The sequence below is a fragment of the Telopea speciosissima genome, chromosome 3 (genome assembly GCF_018873765.1).
Source record: "Telopea speciosissima isolate NSW1024214 ecotype Mountain lineage chromosome 3, Tspe_v1, whole genome shotgun sequence".
In the NCBI taxonomy this organism is placed as follows: domain Eukaryota; kingdom Viridiplantae; phylum Streptophyta; class Magnoliopsida; order Proteales; family Proteaceae; genus Telopea; species Telopea speciosissima.
In genome coordinates, this window is record NC_057918.1 from 34550918 (window position 1) to 34570584 (window position 19667).

A 19667-nucleotide genomic window follows, 5' to 3' on the forward strand; every position below is an offset into this window, starting at 1 on the left:
TAGAACCTTCACTCTATCTACATGAGAGTAATTTCTTCCTAATATTATGTTTACGAAGGTTATGTCCATTTAAACCAAATGTAAATGGAATTATCAAAATCATGTAACTTTATTTGTTTGGTAGGTTATTTCCATTTAAATCAAATGTAAACCGAATTATCAAAAAAAAAAAAAAAAATGGTAAAAAACCGAATTATCAAATAGAATGAAATAAAACCAAATCGAATCGATTCATGAGGTTGGGAAAATTATTCAATTTTGATTTATTCATATATTGTATCCTAAACCAATCCGAAAAAAATCAGAACCGAATCAATCGACACCTTTGCCTCACATCAAGCTGATCTGGGCTAGCTGCTGACCGGGAAAAAAAACCCAAGCCCAAAACATAATCAGGCCCAGGTTAGGCACGGGCCCTTCCTTGTAAGTGTTTGTATCAGACGACTCAGATCTCTGGCTTTAGTGGGTTTCTTGAGTCTTTCCATTTCTTCTTTTAGAATTGGGGAGGGTTTGGGGTTTTGGAGTTGCAGTTACGAGTTCGGATTCGGAGACAGCGAGAACAAAGCGCAAAGCTTGTGTGTGGCTCGTGAACAAAGCATATACTAGGTATACTTGGAGAGGGTGAGGGGTGAGGGGTGAGGAGGAAAAGCAATGGCGGTTCCAGGTAGGCGCAATGGAATGGAGGACGACGAAAACGAAGAGGAGGGACTCTTCGAAGAAGATGGTCTTGTAGAACTAGACTCCGATACGCTACCCCATCTCCAACCAATCGCTGAAGCAGCCCAACTCGGTGACGTCGATGCCCTTCGCCATGCTCTCGGTAATCTACTTCTTTACTACCTCTATTTAATTCTTGATAACTCTCTCTTTGAGTCTGATTTCATTTTTTGTTGTTCCTTGTTATACTTTTGAATCATTAATTCATAGTATCACATTAAAGTTTTTTATTGGACATATATAATTTCTTCCTCAAACCACCGTGTTTCTGGCTAATCTGTAATTGAGGTATTGGAATTGGAAAGGGAACACCATTCAGTTGAACTCAACCTAGATTACATATTATAAAAACCTCAATCTAAATTTCATATTATTATCTAAGAACCTCTTTGATGTAGGTAAAAAATAAACTTGAAAATATAGAAGAGTTTTATTGTCAAAATAAATAAATAAAAAATGCAAGATAACAAGGGCCAGGTCAGGACTCAGGACTCTGGACCGCCTTAACTCAAGGGTCAAAGAAGACCGCTTAACTCTAGGGTCACTTGGAAACTCACTCAATCACAAGAGTACCACAAACTCCAATGGGGACTCACTCACCACAAAGGTTACATTGTACTCAATTCTTCTTTTCCTCTCTATACTTCACAATCCATACACATATAATTGGGAAGGGAGAACTAGCCGTTGGAAACATTTTGGAAAGAGTGAATGGGAGAAGTGGAGTGGGCATTAAATGTTTATTATCATGACTACATCACTCTTCCTCTGTGGAATTTCCATCAAGGCCAATCTAATTTTGAAGAATGAACATTTATCTCACTAGACAGATCCAGTGGTGATGTAGATCCAAGCATCCGCAAGAAGAAGAAACAGCCCTAAGATTAGGGCCGAGTGCTGGAGCCTTAGTTTATTTCCATACTTAGTTATTTCAGTCTTAGTTTATTCCATACTTAATTTACCAGTCTATTTGTAAACTTAAATTGAACCGGTTCAGACCTAGTCCAATTTAACTGATCTATTCCTATTGGTTGTTAGGGGATTTAATCCTATTGGTTGTTAGGGAATAATTTAAGTTGTTAGCTTTTAAATTAAGTGTCTTACCCCCTCCACGATTTAAGAAGGGGAGTGATTCATATTTTTAATAGGATTTGGGCCTTAGGCCATATTATAAATTAATAAAATTGTGGGAGGCTCCCCCACAGTTCAGATTTCAGAAATTAAACTTTGTTTTTGCTTGCTGCCTTTGCTGCTGCTGCCTTGCTCCTTTGAGAGTGTTGCCTTGTGAGTAATATCAAGGTGAAAGGATTGGTGGACCTCCAATCGACTCCTTGCGTCTTTTAGACCTGGAGGATCTTCTCATCTGCTTGCATCTTGTAGATCGGGAGACCCTATCTTCTTCAAGTTGTTGTCATTGAAGATATTCAATTACAAGTAAGTAATTTACTGTTTCAGCATTCAAATTCTTCTTCTAATTTTCTAACCTAAACCCCCCACCCATCCCAATTGATCCACTAAAACCCTAGGTCATCTAGATCCTGTCCAGTCCTATCCCTCCATCCAATTTCATCCAAATTACAACCACAGTTCCATTAGATCACTCCCTCCACTCGACCTTAGTTTCAGACCCATCCTAAGACTTCAAACCTAGTTCCCTCATCTCCACAAAACCTCAAAACCCTAAAAATTCTATCCAGCTATATCCTACCATTAAAACCTCACCCAACCTTGGCCGAATGCTCCTCTCTACCACTAGAGCGTTCTACCTAAAGCCCTAGCCCAAATTCTCACTCTAAACCCTAAAACCCATCACTCTCATCTTCCCCAAAACCAGAAACCCTAATTTTCTGATTTTTAATTTCTCACTCAAACATCATCAAACCTTCACTGGTAGCTTCCCCTAAACCTGCCTAGCATTACCATATAAGAATTACATCCATTACCCTAGACTTAACCCTAGTTTTGACCTAAAAACCTCAAACCTACCCAATCGGCCAGCTGTTTGGAAGGTCCTGGTTACTTGGCTCCTAGTAGATCCTTCATCTATCTAGGACTACATTAAGTGGGCATGAGAAACTATAGCCTACCTCTATCCCTATCATCAATTTTCACCACCCACTTTTAGTCTTATTGTTATTAAAGTTGCATACCATATACTCTGTTTTTGTTCAACTTATCTTAAAAAAGGGACAATTACACTGCCACCCCCTAAAGTTTGTATAAAATACAGAGCAACCCCCTGTGTTTTGAAAATATACACCCGACACCCCTGAGTTTAGGGTACTTGTTACACTTAGCCCCCATCCGTTAGAGCAATTCTATTAGTTGCTGATGTGTTTGCCATTGATGCCTTAAAATGACAAATATACCCCTAATAGAGTGTGAGCTTACCATTTTGCCCTTAGAGAAGCCCAAACTTCACAACCCCTTCCCCTTCCCTGCTACTTGAACATATCTGTAACAGAGAGGCCGCAGCAAGAAAGCACAACGACTAATGGGGTTGCATTTGGGCGCATCGGCGATAGGAGGCAGTGACCAGGGGGTCGCATTTGAGTGCAACGGCGGCAGCACAGGTGACAGGGAGTCATTGCGGTGAGGTGCAGTAACCATGGGAGTTGCGGCGGTAGGCGACAGGGAGTCATTGCGGCTTGAGTTTCACTCTTTGCTTCTCTTCTTCTCTCGACAGGGAGTCGCCGGTGTTTGGCTCGATGGGGTTGAAAAGAAAAGGGACTGTGACCAAATGGCGGTCCTTCAGGCACAGTTACAACAACTTCTTCTTCTGCTCTTTGTTCCTTCTTTCCTTGTGACAATGAAGGAGACGACGACCAACCTGCTTATCAGTATGATTGATCAGCTACGCCAAATGCCGGATGGAATCTGGATGAGATTAGTGACCAACCGATTACCTTTGCCTTTCCCCTTTCTCTCTCTCTCTCTCTCTCACTCACAAACACACACATAACCTCATGATCACGCTAAATCATCAAGGGGAATGCCTGAGAGGAAGCAGGCCGTTGGCAGTGATTGATCGAAGGGAGTTGAGAAAATCGAAAACTTTCAATGATGTTTCAAGGTGGTAAAGAGTCGTATAAGGGTTACAAGGATATGGTCTTGGTCTCTCTCTCTCTCTCACTCAGTTGTTGAACCACATCTGGAGGTAAGCTTGACTCGTCTCAGTCTCTCAAATTGCTCAAATTGAAGCCAAAACCAACCAAAACCTATAACTTTCTTAAAGATTAAGTTTCAAATTGACCCAGTGAGAAACCAAAACTAATTCAACCCGATCGAAACTGAACTAAATGACTGATTGACACCTTTATCTCACTCAATCCTTTCATATTGGAATTGGAGTCCAGTAAGCAATCAAGTGGTTTTTTTTTTAATCGATCAAGAGCAGTCAAGTTTGAAGATAATGAATTTGAACTTCCATTATACCTACCTCTCTTCTCCAAAACACACGGTTTTGTATTTGGATTTAGCGTTTTGAATCCCATTGTCATCGGAGGTCTCCCCCTTCTTTATCCACATTTGACCACCGTCTCTGGTGTTTCCTCCATGGCATAACCCCCGACCTCGACCCCTTCCCCTTCCCCTTCTAAACTTGGAACCTCCACAATGCTTTTTACTCCCAGCTCTTAATGTCATCGATCCTCCATGATTCTCCTCCTCTTCTTTTTGTCCATGATGATCAGCTACCGCAAGATCCCCAAGCTCCCCCATAATCTCCACCACCTTTACAGTTACATTCACCGATTCCTTCTTCACTCCCAATGCCCTAGCTGCCTTCTCATCAACTGTGCCTTTGCTCCCCTGTCGGATTCCGACGCGATTCCTTTGCACCCTCACGGGCTTTTTATCGCATTCAACTGTGACTCTCTTCGTCACTGTTCTTGGGTTCCTTCTCTTCCACTATTCCAGAGGGTAAAGTTGGCATTTCCCATTGAGTATTATTTAACAGGATATTAGAAGAGGGCAAAGTTGGCATTTTACATTGTATTATTTAACACCGTCCACTCAAGGGATGCGGCTGTATAATTTAGAAACACAGGGGGTCGCTCTGTACTTAGTATAAACCTCAGGGGGTGGCAGTGTAATTTTCCCAAAAAATTTTTGATTCTTAGGTTGATCTCCATAATTTTAACTTCTCATTTATCCCTGTTGATGCAGTTAGATCACCTAATTAAGCTTATTTTAGTGGAAATAGATGAGTCAAAAAATGGAAAAGCTTCATCAACATCAAGAGCACTTCTGCTAGCTGCCCTCACATCCTCTGAAGTCCTACTACTTCCCCCCAGCAGTTGCAGCACTCATACTGGTAGCCCTTACAACACCTAGAGTCCTACTACTTCCCCCAGTAGTTGCAGCCCTCCTACTGGTAGCTCTTACATCATCTAAACTTCTAGTACTTCCACCTGCAGTGGCAGCACTCCAACTGGCAGCCCTTACAGTGACAATACCGCTATTACTACCAGTAGCACCACCTCTCCTAACAGGTTTTTGTTGCACCCCTATTAGGCCTAGCTGATGCAGATTTATCACCAAACTGGGCTTCTTTTATTAGGAATAAGTCTAGGGTTGGGTTACATACATGTTGGGCCTTTGATCCCATGGGTTTTTAATGTAATAGGTCACTTTTATGGGCCTAAAATATGGGTATATAGGTTGCAAACGGGATTAGCCCAATACTTAGTTTATTTTTATGTTTTTTTAATTGAACCGGTTCAAATTGATTGCATCCAATTGGTTCAATTTAAGTGATCATGTGACCTGGTTAAGTGGTCATGTGATGTAAGTTGGGCTGGATTAGGACTCTATAAGTCCAGCCATGTTTTGAGTCTATTTCTTTTAGTATTTTAGTTTCCTAGTTAGTTTAAGTTGTCTAATAGGTTTAGGATTGGGTTAGGCCATTCCTTTTTAGTGTCTAAGTCTATTTTTGAGTCTTCTATATAAGTTTGTAAGGGAGGCCAGTATTAAATACGAATTTGATTAATAAAAATTATCTTTATGCTTGCTGTCATTGCTGCTGCTCTTTGTGAGTGTATATCCTTGTGGATCTCAAGGTGGTAAAGGGTAGGTGGACTCCTGCGACTCCTTGCATTGTGAAGATCGGGAGGCTCTTTCAAATCATCAAGCTGCTGCCATTGTCCTGCAATACAATGAGTTTGAACCAGTTTTCTTATTTTAAACCTTCTTCTACAATCCTTCATCTTCCCTTAGACCTAATCCACAATCCCCTCCATCCATCAAACCCTAATTCTCCATTAAACCTGCACTCCTACCTCCACTAGGACTCCCCCATAACTCCAGTTTTAGCCATCACTTTCGAACCCTACTTCCAGCTTATATTCCCCACACCAATCCCCACATTCGACCTTAACCCTAGCCCTTAGTCTCCACGTTATCCCCTCCATTCCTTCACTCCATTAAAACCCAAAACCTGCAACACAATTATGTCCAGAACTGCAGAATGTTAAAACCTTCCCAAATCCTATTATTTTTATATCATATTGACCCCCTAGACCTGCCCATTAATACCCTATAAACCCCTTTCCCAATATCTAACCCTAACCCTAGGAATTGACCTAAATCCTAGGGCTGTCCATTTGAACCAGCAGCCCCTTTTGTTATTTGATCCTGTTGTTTGGCTCCTAGTAGGTCTCCTACTTATCTAGGGCTACATTAATTGGTATCAAAGCCATGGATGTATATGGCATTCCAGTTCTGCCACCTCCACCAGATGAACAAGGTTTATTTGCCCTACCGTCATATGATAGTGATGATGGGGCTGATTACTATGAAGATTTGGGTGAAGATTATGAAGATACCCGAGGAGTGCATGTTGTAGCACGTATATTGATGGTTGAAACTGAAGGTGAAGATTGGCGACGTAGCTGCATATTCTATACTCGTATGAAGGCTGGAGAACGCACTGCTCAGATTATTGTTGATAGTGGCAGTTGTGTTAATGTGGTTTCTGAAAGATATGTGCAGAAGGCCAATCTGAATCGTGAAAAACATCCTCTACCTTACAAGGTTACTCTGCTGAATGGCAACAAATTAGAGGTAAATGAAAGGTGTTATGTTCCTTTACAACTCCAACGCTATGCTGAAGAGGTTTGGTGCGATATCATCCCAATGCAAATGACTGATGTGTTATTGGGAAGACCCTGGTTATATGACAACGATGTTGTTATTTATGGAAGAAAAAATCAGTGTGTGTTTCAACACAAGGGACAACAGATCATTCTAAATCCTCTTAATCTACCTTCCGAGATGCGCAAACGACAAATTATGCGCACCAACCAGAAGGGGACAGATTGTGAGAGTAAAGTCTTAGCTGTACCACAGAAGGACTTTGAGTAGACCAGCCATGATTCAGGTCTAATCCTAGACGTGGTTACACGACAAGTTGCTTCCCAGCCTGAGGTCAAGTTAGCACAGCCCATCAAGGAGTTATTGCATGATTTTTCTGATGTAGTGTCAAAGGAGCTGCCAAACGAGTTACTCCCACTGAGAAATATTCAGCATGTAATTGATTTGGTGCCTGGTTCTACTTTACCAAATCTGCCAGCCTACAGAATGAATCCTACAGAGCATGATGAACTCAAGAAGCATGTCGGAGAGCTGCTCCAAAAGGGTTTCATTCAAGAGAGCCTAAGTCCTTGTGCTAATACAACAGGAAATGAAGAGGTGATTCCACAGGAGAACAATGACCTTCAAGATGTTGTTCTTGAAGAGGTGGAGCGTGTGTCTCAAGCATTAGATGAGAAGGTTACTAACACTGAAGCCTTTATGGACAGGACATTCACAGTTGCTGTTGATTTAGAAAAGGAACACATAGAGTTTGTTATGCCAATATGGTTCTTCGAAGAGAAAGCTCCACGCCTTGAAGATTTTATTCTTAATGTCCCTGCCTCACTAGAATTTTGTTTAGGAATGGTTAAAGCTGTTACTCACAAGTTGTTTCCCCCTCATCACTGCAAAATTCGAGGACGAATTTTTTCAAGCTAGGGAGAGTTGATGCAGATTTATCACCAACTGGGCTTCTTTTATTAGGAATAAGTCTAGGGTTGGGTTACATATATGCTGGGCCTTTGATCCCATGGGTTTTTAATGTAATAGGTTACTTTTATGGGCCTAAAATATGGGTATATAGGTTGCATACGGGATTAGCCCAATACTTAGTTTATTTTTATGGTTTTTTAATTGAACCGGTTCAAATTGGTTGCATCCAATTGGTTCAATTTAAGTGATCATGTGACCTGGTTAAGTGGTCATGTGATGTAAGTTGGGCTGGATTAGGACTCTAAGTCCAGCCATGTTTTTTGTCTATTTCTTTTAGTATTTTAGTTTCCTAGTTAGTTTAAGTTGCCTAATAGGTTTAGGATTGGGTTAGGCCATTCTTTTTTAGTGTCTAAGTCTATTTTTGAGTCTTCTATATAAGTTTGTAAGGGAGGCCAGCATTGAATACGAATTTGATTAATAAAAATTAGCTTTATGATTGCTGCCATTGCTGCTGCTCTTTGTGAGTGTATATCCTTGTGGATCTCAAGGTGGTAAAGGGTAGGTGGACTCCTGCGACTCCTTGCATTGTGAAGATCGGGAGGCTCTTTCAAATCATCAAGCTGCTGCCATTGTCCTGCAATACAGTGAGTTTGAACCAGTTTTCTTATTTTAAACCTTCTTCTATAATCCTTCCCATAACTCCGGTTTTAGCCATCACTTTCGAACCCTACTTCCAGCTTATATTCCCCACACCAATCCCCACATTCGACCTTAACCCTAGCCCTTAGTCTCCACGTTATCCCCTCCATTCCTTCACTCCATTAAAACCCAAAACCTGCTACACAATTCTGTCCAGAACTGCAGAATTTTAAAACCTTCCCAAATCCTATTATTTTTATACCATATTGACCCCCTAGACCTGCCCATTAATTCCCTATAAACCCCTTTCCCAATATCCAACCCTAACTCTAGGAATTGACCTAAATCCTAGGGCTGTCCATTTGAACCAGCAGCCCCTTTTGTTATTTGATCCTGTTGTTTGGCTCCTAGTAGGTCTCCTACCTATCTAGGACTACATTACTAGCACTCTTACTAACTTCAACAGCACTCTCAACACTACAACCAAATCCCATTTACCATCTTGCCTACTTGGTTGATTATATCTACCAACCACTGAACTCGGGAGGCCATTGATGGTATAAATAGTGGTGAGAGGTGATCACTTACCGGCATGGTACTAAATCTCGTTTCGTTTCGGTGTTTCAGTCTGACCGAAATTTCCGAGATACCGAAATTTCGTCGAAATATGGTATTTTTCTGTGGGTGTAAAATGCCAAAAATACAGAGATTACCGAAATTACCGAGATTTCTGAAATTTCCGAAACGAGATGACCAAAATTTCCAAAATATTGCACGTGACACTTTTAGTGACTTTTTCGATATCTCGTGATATATCGTGAGTCCACGATATTTCGTCAATATCTCACGAGATATCGTCGAAATATGGTATTTTTCCGTTTCGGATTGGTATCGTATCTCGGACAGCTCGAGATATACAAAATTTGGCGAAATATCGCGAGATTTTGAACCTTGCTTACCGGAACATCATACGCATAGAGTTTGATGACCTTTTACTTGATCATGAATAGAAAACAGTTTCATCACAACAGCATCAGACCTCACCTCCATCTCATCAATCTCACCAGGGAATACAAATTTAACTGAGAATCTCATAGTTCTTCCTTTATGGATATGGTTGAGTACTGTATTGTAGATATCATATACCATGTCCAGGTACCCATACTTGTTTGGATCTTCCAATTTCTGTTCCACATGCCCATACCAATGGTAATCAATGGTGTACACATCCATTGTTTATATAGTTCTTGTAGGGCAGCCTGAAATGGTTAACAATGCAGCAAAAATTAGTTCCTATATGATGAAGCATGTATCAGATATGATGAATTTGCAATAGTAAGTCATCTTAGCTAGAACCCCCTCCATAGTGGGATTTGATTTTGATGAAGCTCCATCCATGGATAAAGCAGTTGAAGACATAGTACTAAATCTTGCTGAAATCTCGTTGAGATTTCAAAAAACTCGAGAATCTCGAGCCTCGTGACGAGTTCATATCCGAGACAAAAACATGCACTAACTTGAATATGTTGACCGAAATTTTGGTGAGATTTTGGTACTTTGTACTATCTCGCCCAAAGTTCGGAAAACCGATACATTGCACACTATAATAAAGCACTAACTCGAGACAAACTTTGAAATTTCGAAGAATCTCGATAGAGAAGGGGCTTTTTTGCCTAGAGAAGGAGAAAAACCTTGGTTCTTGACCCAGACTTTGAAACTTGAAGTCTACACACCTTCAACTCGACAGAGAAGGAAGTTTAGAGCTAGAGAAGGGGGGAAAACCTTGGTTCTTGATTTTTTGCCACATCATCACTCAATACTACTAGGATACACTACCGGTTGCCACATCACTACGAAGAGATCAATTGAGTGGACTTGATCTAGCACGTCATAGTTCATATCAGTCACATACTCATGGTATTGTATTGTTGGGAGTTGGGACCATAGTACTAAATCTCGTTTCGTTTCGGTGTTTCGGTCTGACCAAAATTTCTGAGATACCGAAATTTCGTTGAAATATGGTATTTTTTCTGTGGGTGTAAAATGCCAAAAATGACCGAGATTTACGAAATTTCACCAAAATTTCCAAAATATTCGAAATATTGCATTTTTCAATTCGATGTTGCATTTCGTTTCGACTCGATCGAGATACTCGAAATTCTCGAAATCTCGACCGAGACAAAACGAGTTTTAGTACTATGGTTGGGACATGGAAGACTAGGGTAGTAGGGTATCTATGACTTATGCATTGTTCACTATACTTGGGTTGTGTGTTGATATAATATGGATCTTTCATACTTCACTGTACTTTGTAGTTTGTGGTAAAAACTTAAAGTCTTTAACTGTTAAATACTTATTCAATATTATGTCTCTTCATCAATTATTGCATAATTTACTTGTTTTACTTGCCAATATTGTCTCATATCACTCAAACAATGTGTAGAATAGGCAATATTACATTAAGGGTTAAACGTTTGCAGCCAATCAAGGGTGTAAATTCAAAACACCAAATTGGGTGCGTTGTTTTTACCATTGGTAGATTTAAGTATGATTATTAAGCCTAAAACAAGCTTCCCTTAAAATTTCGGAGCCAATTGGGGCCATTTGTCCACCAAAACCAAAAAAAAAAAAAAAAGTACAAATTCACCGCGATCTCAGCCATCTCGACCTGGTCGAGACAAGTTTTCGAATTATGGTTGAAGATAAAACCCCCTCCTTATTTGGCTTTCAACTCCATCCATGGATAAAGCTGCAACTCATATGAAGATGATACTCAACGTTTGATGAGCATGAGAGCTTGAAGTGGAAGGTTTCTAGTACTTTACTATTCATGTTTAGTTGCATTAATAGTTGCCAACAATCACAGATGAACAACAGTTACTATGAGAGCATGAAGTGGAAGCTTGTAAGTGAACACTAGAAACAAAGCTATGTCTGGCAAGTTAGATTCTATTTTTCTCTCCCTGAGAACATGAAGTGGGATTTGATTCTGATGATCACTTAATGACATCGTAGCCAAAATTTCCGAAGAACATGGAATGCATTTGGGGGGACTATTAAGAAAAATGTCTAAACCCTAGAAGTGAGTAATCGCAAGTTTAATTCAGGTGACATTCCAAATATAATCAGGATATCTATCAAGAAAAATGGGCGAAGACATAGTTCTTATTCTGTGTATGAATGCATTCATCATATGCTTACATGGACTCGTTGGGAGGATTCATTCCTATTCAAATATCTAAACCCGAGAAGTGAGTAATCGCAAGTAGATGAGAAGGAGAGAATATAGAGAAGGGGGAAAACTTACCTTCAGTATGATTCACAGGTCATGGTTTTGCTGGTCGTCAGTGAGCTTGTAGTTCCTCAGAGGATCAATGATGTAAACATAGTACAAGGTCGAGCAGGGAGTCTAACGGAGTGGGGTTGATGTTAACAAGTTTTTCAAATTTGGGGTTTTTGTGTAGAAGGGTAGAAAAGTAAGTTCATCCTACATGTAAGGGTAATTTGGTCAATTACAATTTTAGGTCCATGTGATGTCACCACTTAACAGTGCATTGCTAACGGATTGGGGTTGATGTTAACAAGTTTTTCAAATTAGGGGAAATCTGAGTAATCTTTGGACATCATAGGGGTGTGGGTTGTATTTATGGTATAGTACAGGGGAGGTCTGAATAATTACTATTTTGCCCCTAGTCCTACTGCTACTAGGACTTAGCCCTAATTACCGATCGGGCCATCTGATTAGGTTTAGATTTTCATCGAACATTCCCCTCTATTTTGTTACACTTGACCCTAATTTCAACCGAAACCTACCATCTGATTTTGTGTTATTGATACTCTCTCCAATTCTGGTATTTTTTCTCTGTGAAAAGATCTTGTTTGGCTATTGTTTTGATCATTTAAATTCAGTATTACATTACCTACAGTTGAGAGAATAGACTGGCTTGTCAAGATAGACAGAGATCATGCTTTATTTATAGAGATAAAAATGATTACATAAATGATATGATAGGTAAGGTATGAGTCAGCACTCTTATCCTCCTAACATAAAATGAACCTAGACACATGAACTGTCTAGTCAATCCTTAACACTCCCCTTCAAGTTGGTGCATAGGTATCACTCATGCCCAACTTGAAAACAACCAGATGGAATGTCTTAGAAGTCAAACCCTTGGTGAATACATCAGCCGGCTGATTTTTCGAAGTGATAAAAGTAATGCAAATTGAGCCTTGTTTCAGTTTCTCCTTGATGAAGTGTCTGTCAATCTCAATATGCTTGGCCCGGTCATGCTGAACTGGGTGTGGGCTATGCTGATTGTGGCCTTATTATCACAGTAGAGCCACATCGGTTCTTGTGATTTTATCCTCAAATCTTCAAGTAACGCCTTAAGCCAGATGAGCTCATAGACACCTTCTGCCATAGCTCGATATTCTACCATTGCACTGGCTCAGCCGGTTTAGTCAGATCTGTCTGAGTAGTAACCAGAGCCGATCTAGGAGGTGCCATAGAAGGCATCATAACTGAGCGGCGACGCTCCTCATGTTGAACCAAATTGTTGGCTTCAAGCAAATTAGGAAACTTGTCATGACCAAGAACTTGAACACGGATTTGATCATACTTCGAGTTCAATCCAATGAGAAAATCATACACCTTTTCCATTTCACGCTCCTTTTGAAAGGTACTGGCATCGGCAGTACAAGGCATGGAAACGGGGTGATAAAACTCCAATTGTTGTCATAGATTGTTAAGAGTAGAGTAGTAGGTAGGGAGTGACAACTCCTTTTGAGTTGTCTCACGGACTCGCTGACGAAGTTCATAGATCTGTGCATAATTACCAGACTGGGCATAGGTTTCCCTAACCGCATGCCAAAGTTCCTTGGCTGAATTCATCAGAACAAAGCTTGGGCTGATAGTAGCCTCCACGGATTTCAATAAAAAGGACATCACCAGTGCATCATTAGCTAACCAGGTGTTTGCAGTAGTATAATCAGTCGGTTTAGGGGTATCACCTGTCAAATATCCCGAGAGATTATTCCCCCGGATGGTGAGAAGGCACACCTGGGACCAAGTAAGTTAGTTGGTTCCATTCAGTTTAGTAGGACCTATTTGAAGAGTAGGGTTATGGCCAGGGGTTCCAAGATGACCCACCATACTACCCTCAACTCCTCCTGTAGAGGTAGCACTACTTTCCTCCATAAGACGAGGTAATAATGTAAACAAAGATAATCATTCACAGGAGGTGCATTGACTGGCAGCAGCAAGAAATACACCAAGAAAAAATACCGGCAGCAAGCAATATGATGGCAGGGGGCCTAGGAGTATGTGGCACAGTGGCAGTAACCAATGAGGAGGGTGGAGAGGCCATTGGCAGGGGCTGGAAAAGCCCTGGATAGTGACGGGAGGAGCCAAGGGGGCTTAGACGAGTAGCGGTAGTGGCCATGAGGGCCTGTCGGGCCAGCAGCAAAAGTGGTAGGGACTGCGGGAGGCCTAGATGGCCTTTGGTAGAAATGACAAGGGGCTGGGGCCCTATGTGGAAAGCAAGGTGACCTAGGCGAGGGGCTCGTGGCTCGTGGCAAGAGGGCGAAAGGCTTAGGGGCTCATGACAAGAGGGCGGACAGCCTAGGGGCTCACAATGATGATGGCATGGTTCGAGAACTCGGAACTTGGAACTCGGTACCAACTCGACCCTTGGAAAAACCGAGTCGAGTCGAGATCTCGCTGAGTTGGTGCATTTTTTTTTCCGACTCGAAGCCTACTCTAAACATAGTTTAGTAATCGAAGGCAATCAAAACATTCAATTAATGTAAAAAACTTAAATAAGCATTAGAAATGTTAAAAGTGTACAATACATCAATCTTTAAACAAATGTTACATAAAATGTGATATGTTAATGTATTCAGTCCTAACCATATCCACATAGAATTCCCATGTCATAGTGTTGTTGTAGTTTTGCACATAGTTTGCCACAACACTCATATAAGTGTTGTCATCAACATATTCCAACCCCCCTATCCTAGGGTATAGAAGAGGCGAGGTGGTTGGTCTGAGGCGTGAGATCCACTGCTACTGTCATATTGAGGCATGTATGGGTATGGCTGGTTTGAGACTGGGAATATGGGCCCAAAACCAGACCCAATGCTTTGATTGTCAAACTCATGTGTTGACTGCCCAAACTGACCATAGCCACTATATTCAGAACCGGTGCTCTCCTGGCCATAATCATAGTCATGATGAGGTTGAGATGAATGCCACGATTGTCGCTCACTAGTAGTTACTATACTCATGTTTCTAAAACTCGCAAGTATGGTGTTCATACTCATGTCGTCATCCTGAGCCTATGATTGTAAGTAAATAAACTGGTAGATGGGTCATTTTATGGGTCAACCCGAGATCCGAGATCTCGCCGAGATATGTCGAGTTAGGTAAGTAAATAAACTGATAGATGGGTCATTTTATGGGTCAACCCGAGATCTTGTACTTTTTAATATCGTATTCCATCTCCGTCTCAGTTTCTCAAAAAACCGAGAAACTCGCCGAGATCTTGCGAGTTTTTGAACTATGGATGATGAGCCTTGCGGCATTGTGGTGATGGCGGTAGGAGCTTGGGGCCTTGCGGTGAGGGGCCTAACAGCCAGCCGAGAGGGCAGAGATCACCGGCGAAGCCATCGGGAGGGCCGAACAGGCCTGGCGGTGATTGACAGCAACGAACGATGGGCGGCGCCATAGCAGTAATGGTGGTGGTGCGAGAAGCACCGGTCAGCGGTGGTCAGAGTCACACGTGGTGCAACATGCGTTGGCGCTTGTTCAGTCAACCGTGTTTGACATGAGAGGCCAGAACCTCGAAGGCTGGCAGTGCAAGAAAATAAAAAGCCCTTTTTCTAGGGTTTTGATCTCTGATACCAAGTTGAGAGAAAGGGTTGAGAGAATAGATTGGCTTGTCAAGATAGACAAAGGCCATGCTTTATTTATAGAGATAAAAATGATTAAATATATGGTATGATAGGTAAGGTAAGAGTCAGCACTCTTATCCTCCTAACATACAACGAACTTAGACACATGAGCTGTCTAGTCAATCCTTAACACCTTTGTTTCATCCACCAAAACAATCATCAGCAAAAAGCATTTACCAAGGGATTTGATCTTGAATGTATTTAGTTAGCTCATCTATGGTTAGTGCAACCAAATACGGGCTTAGAGCTGATCCTTGATGTAATCCAATTGCACTTGGGAATTCACTACCTCCCCCCCCCCCTCCACAGTTCTTACGCTAGTCACTGCACCCTTTATACATATCTTTAACTATGTCCACCATATTTACTCGAAAAACACTCTTTCTGTAACATTTGCCAACAAAAAAGGGGGGAGGGGTTGAGGTGCTTCTATTGTTATCCGTCCTTTAGTTTCTTGTTTGATGAGGCTTAAAACCCATAGTACACATGCATGTGTGCTTTTATTGTTTGATGGGGCCTAAAATTCATACTAAAAGCATACTTTTGTACTTTTAAGGCCTCCCTCAAACTAGGAATTTACTTTGCTTTGGCACTCTCCCACTCTTGCTCTTGTTCTGCACTTTGGTCGTCAGGTACTCTTTGGATTTTTTCTAGGATATGATAAAATGTTCCCAATGTTATGGTGATGGTGGTTCCATATTGGGATAACCAGGAATGTTTGCTGAGAACAAGCCCAATTTGTGCCCAATTTGTGCCTTAGTATCTGTGGCATCTCAGTCTTGACCTGATGTTTGTATCTATCTAAGATTAATGTGGCATGGATTTAATATGCATACATGTAAATAGGAGTTAACGTACTCTACTATATTAATATGTAATTGGTTTTACATATCAGATACCAGTCCAGTTGAAAGTGAGGCTGGATTGTTTAGCTTGCAAAGTTTCAAGCCACTGTATTTAGTGCCTTTCAGATACTAGCACTCTTGGTGCTTTCAACAATCATCTTTCAACCTTGATGATGCAGTCATTACATTCTTTATGCATTGATGTTCACTGGGAGACAAACTCTTCAGTTACTTATATCCAATTATAGAAAACACAGCTTCTCTAATCTTGTTCTATGTACATCCTATTCTTGTTGGTCAGTGAGTTAGGATGAGGACAAAATTCATCTATTGGTCTCAAAAGCTTGTGGCAATTCTTGATGTCCCGAGGGGGGTTTTTTTTGGTTGAAAAATGAGAAACCATGTTGATCACAAGGTTTTCTTCTTGAAGAGAATTATAATGCGAACCTGCTTATCTAATTAGAGAGATATGCTTGCTGGTGTCCTCTTTGAACATCTGTTTCTCTTGGATGCCTACATCAGCCAATGTCTTGGCATAATTTATCCAATTAAGGAGTGACACAGATTCTGTGTAGATCTGAGAATTACCCAACAGTGTTGGTACTAGGTCTTCCTTTTAAATTTATTGTCTTAAGTCTTTTCTTTTTCCACAGAGGAAGCCAAAAAAAGTAGTACTACAAAAGAAAGGACCTATGAAGTTCTTTGATGTTCCCTAAAAATAATTTGGAATTACTGTGATGCTGGAGTACTTGATAGTGATCCCACAGTAAAGTTTTTCCAAATTTAATGTATGCCAAACTGTTTCATGAAATTTATTCTCCATTTGCCTGAATGTATTTTAAGAGATTACCAAATTTTAAAACATTTGACACTGCTTGCAATTAGTTAATGTTTTTGTTTTTTTGTTTTTTTTTTTTGGGAAATAAATTACAGATAATTTGAGTGGCAGCATTGATGAACCAGTGGAAGATGGAGATTCAGCTCTCCATTTGGCCTGTCTTTACGGCCATCTGCCTTGTGTCCAGGTTTCCACTAATTTGCAAGTCTCTCTTTCTGTCTTTTTTTTTATTTTGTTTTATTTTTGGTGACTAAGAATGACCAAGGACCATATACTTCTTTTTAGTTATTGTTAGAAAGAGGAGCTAACATGGAAACCAAGGATGAGGATGGAGCAATTCCTCTTCATGATGCCTGTGCTGGGGGTATGATGTTAGAGTTACATTTTTTTAAGCCCCTTCTTTTGGGAAAAAAAATCCTCTCCAGGGCCCTAATCTTGCAGTGCACTGAGTGTGGGCATGAGAGCTCGACACATGGAAGTTTTGACATCCAATGGTGCTGAGCTCGAGAAAAAAAAAACTGCCTTGCATCGAGCTCGCACCGTTGGATGAAGCTTCTTCCACGTGTCAAGTTCTCAGGTCCGTACTGCAGTGCACCGCAAGATGCCCACACTGCAGAGGATTTTAATCCCTTCTTTTGGGGGGTGGGATGGTGGTGGGGAGGCCATTGGGACTACTTAACTGCCTCTCCCACTTCAAAACTTCCCTTCCTTTTGGATTCATTAATGTTGATCTTTAACAATGGGTGTTTACAGGATATACAGAAATTGTCCGACTTTTAATCAACTTTGCTAACAACACAGACTATGCAAAGCGAATGCTAGATACAGTTGATGTAGAGGGTGATACTGTGAGTGGATCCTGGACTTGAGACAACTCTTTTCTAAATACTCTTGGTTTTTCTTCATCATAATTTCTTATTTAGCTGCAAATATAGCCTCTTCATCATGCCGCGAGAGGTGAACATGTGGATGTTATTCAACTATTGCTGAATTCTGGGGCTTCTCCTACAAAAGCAAACATCTATGGGAAGGTTGGTGTAGATGTATCTTTAGTATGTTGTTTCTTTTCCTAGTTATTGTTGAATTTTCTAATTGAGAATCTTGACAGATCCCCAGTGAGCTCTCTGATCTAGAGACTCAAGCAAGGAGAATTTTAGAGGCTGCAGCAAATTAATGCTGTTACATGTAGATAGACTTCGATTTGTTCCAGAAAGATCAAATCAGGTGGCTCGAGGCTAGAGCTTTGGTTGGTCTTTAAAGGAAGCATTAGAATTGTGTTATAGATACACCTTCAACCTAGCAGGTTGATTGGCTTTGGCTGAGGGAAAGAACCAGTTAGTTTCATGATGAATACAGCCAGTTTTCTTTTTCTTGTTTTTTGTGAAGATAAAATATGGCCAGTTTTCTTTATCTTGTTTTTGTGGAACCAATTTTTTTTCTACAAATAGAATATCTGAAGATTCTGATGTTATTTATATGAATGACTTGTTTCGAATCACCTTGTGATCTGATTCTCGAAGAATTAGGGGCAAAGGGATTGATCGAGAAAGATCTCTTATTCTTATTATAAGATCGTGATTGGATCTTGGATCTGCATATGTTTCGTATCCGTTGAGCAGTTTAGCTGTGCGAACTCAACTTGTCAACGAAAGGAGCGACTATAACGACAGGAAATGACATCTTTTACATCTGTTTTTTTTTTCCCTCTCTCTTAACCATGCGAAAATATGGATCAAGATTCTGAGCTTTGGAGGGTTTTCTTTTTCTCTCTCTTAACCATGGGCATTAATATAGATATCATTTTTTATTTCATTGGGGTTAGGGTAGTATTTTAGCGCATTCTGTGTCGAAACGGAGGAGCCATGCAACTAGGGCTGTAAACGAATTGGATTCTGCTCGGATAGTGTTATATCCGCATCCGCATCCGATTAGCTATCGGACGGATTAGGATAGTGCTAAATGGATACGGACACGGATACGGATCGGATATTTTATCCGTTTACATATAAATATAGCTTTTCGGATAGCTATAGTCTATCCGTATTTGCATCCGTTTAGCTTTCGGACAGATTTGGATAGTGCTAAACGGATACTGACACGGATACGGAAACGGGTTTTGACTATTCATTTACACCCTTATATGCAACCAAATAGCATTTTTTTTCCCTTTTAAATATTAACATTATCAAAAGATTTCGTCTGGTAACATCCAGCAAAAGAGTAATCACTTTCCATGACCAACCTTATTGAGGAGTTTAGATCTGCTACCCACATAGGGATGGACCACTCAACTACTTGTTTACAGTCTGTCCAAATCATCAGTGATGTCCACGCCTTGTAGCATTTCCGCATATGTCCAGTTCTTGTGGTGTTCCTGCAAGACCATGGTTCATCAAAGCAATAATAAAGTGGGATTTACATAAAATGATTGACGCACAGCCTGCATTTCTTGAACATTACTTATAACTAACTACCATCACAGGTCAATAGATATTCAATCCCGAGCGATATTCTATGTGCACAAAAGTTCTTTTTCACGGCAGGAAAATGAAGGAGGTGAATAGCACAGAAAAGAGTTTCTACCAGAAAAAAAAAATAGCAGAGGAGAGGGAGAGGGTGTAAATGGGTATGGTTTCTTTGTTATTCCAGACTTGATACTCTAAAATGGGTTC

General features: G+C 40.6%; 1 protein-coding gene across 1 annotated transcript; it reads left to right on the plus strand.

Annotated features, from left to right (window-relative positions):
• The first annotated feature begins 534 nt into the window (after positions 1-534).
• On the plus strand, positions 535-18558 carry LOC122655940 (BRCA1-associated RING domain protein 1). The gene is made up of 6 exons (XM_043850333.1): positions 535-820; positions 17091-17182; positions 17281-17359; positions 17749-17843; positions 17931-18026; positions 18104-18558. The coding sequence occupies exons 1-6, from the start codon at positions 652-654 to the stop codon at positions 18167-18169; spliced, it is 597 nt and encodes a 198-aa protein (XP_043706268.1). The 5' UTR covers positions 535-651; the 3' UTR covers positions 18170-18558.
• Positions 18559-19667: the final 1109 nt, after the last annotated feature.

Excerpts from the sequence above, each read along its gene's own strand:
- LOC122655940 (XM_043850333.1), top strand. The coding sequence starts at position 652 with ATGGCGGTTCCAGGTAGGCGCAATGGAATGGAGGACGACGAAAACGAA. Across the intron at positions 17,360-17,748 it reads TCATGATGCCTGTGCTGGGG|GATATACAGAAATTGTCCGA; the intron begins GTATGATGTTAG and ends GGGTGTTTACAG. Across the intron at positions 17,844-17,930 it reads TTGATGTAGAGGGTGATACT|CCTCTTCATCATGCCGCGAG; the intron begins GTGAGTGGATCC and ends CTGCAAATATAG.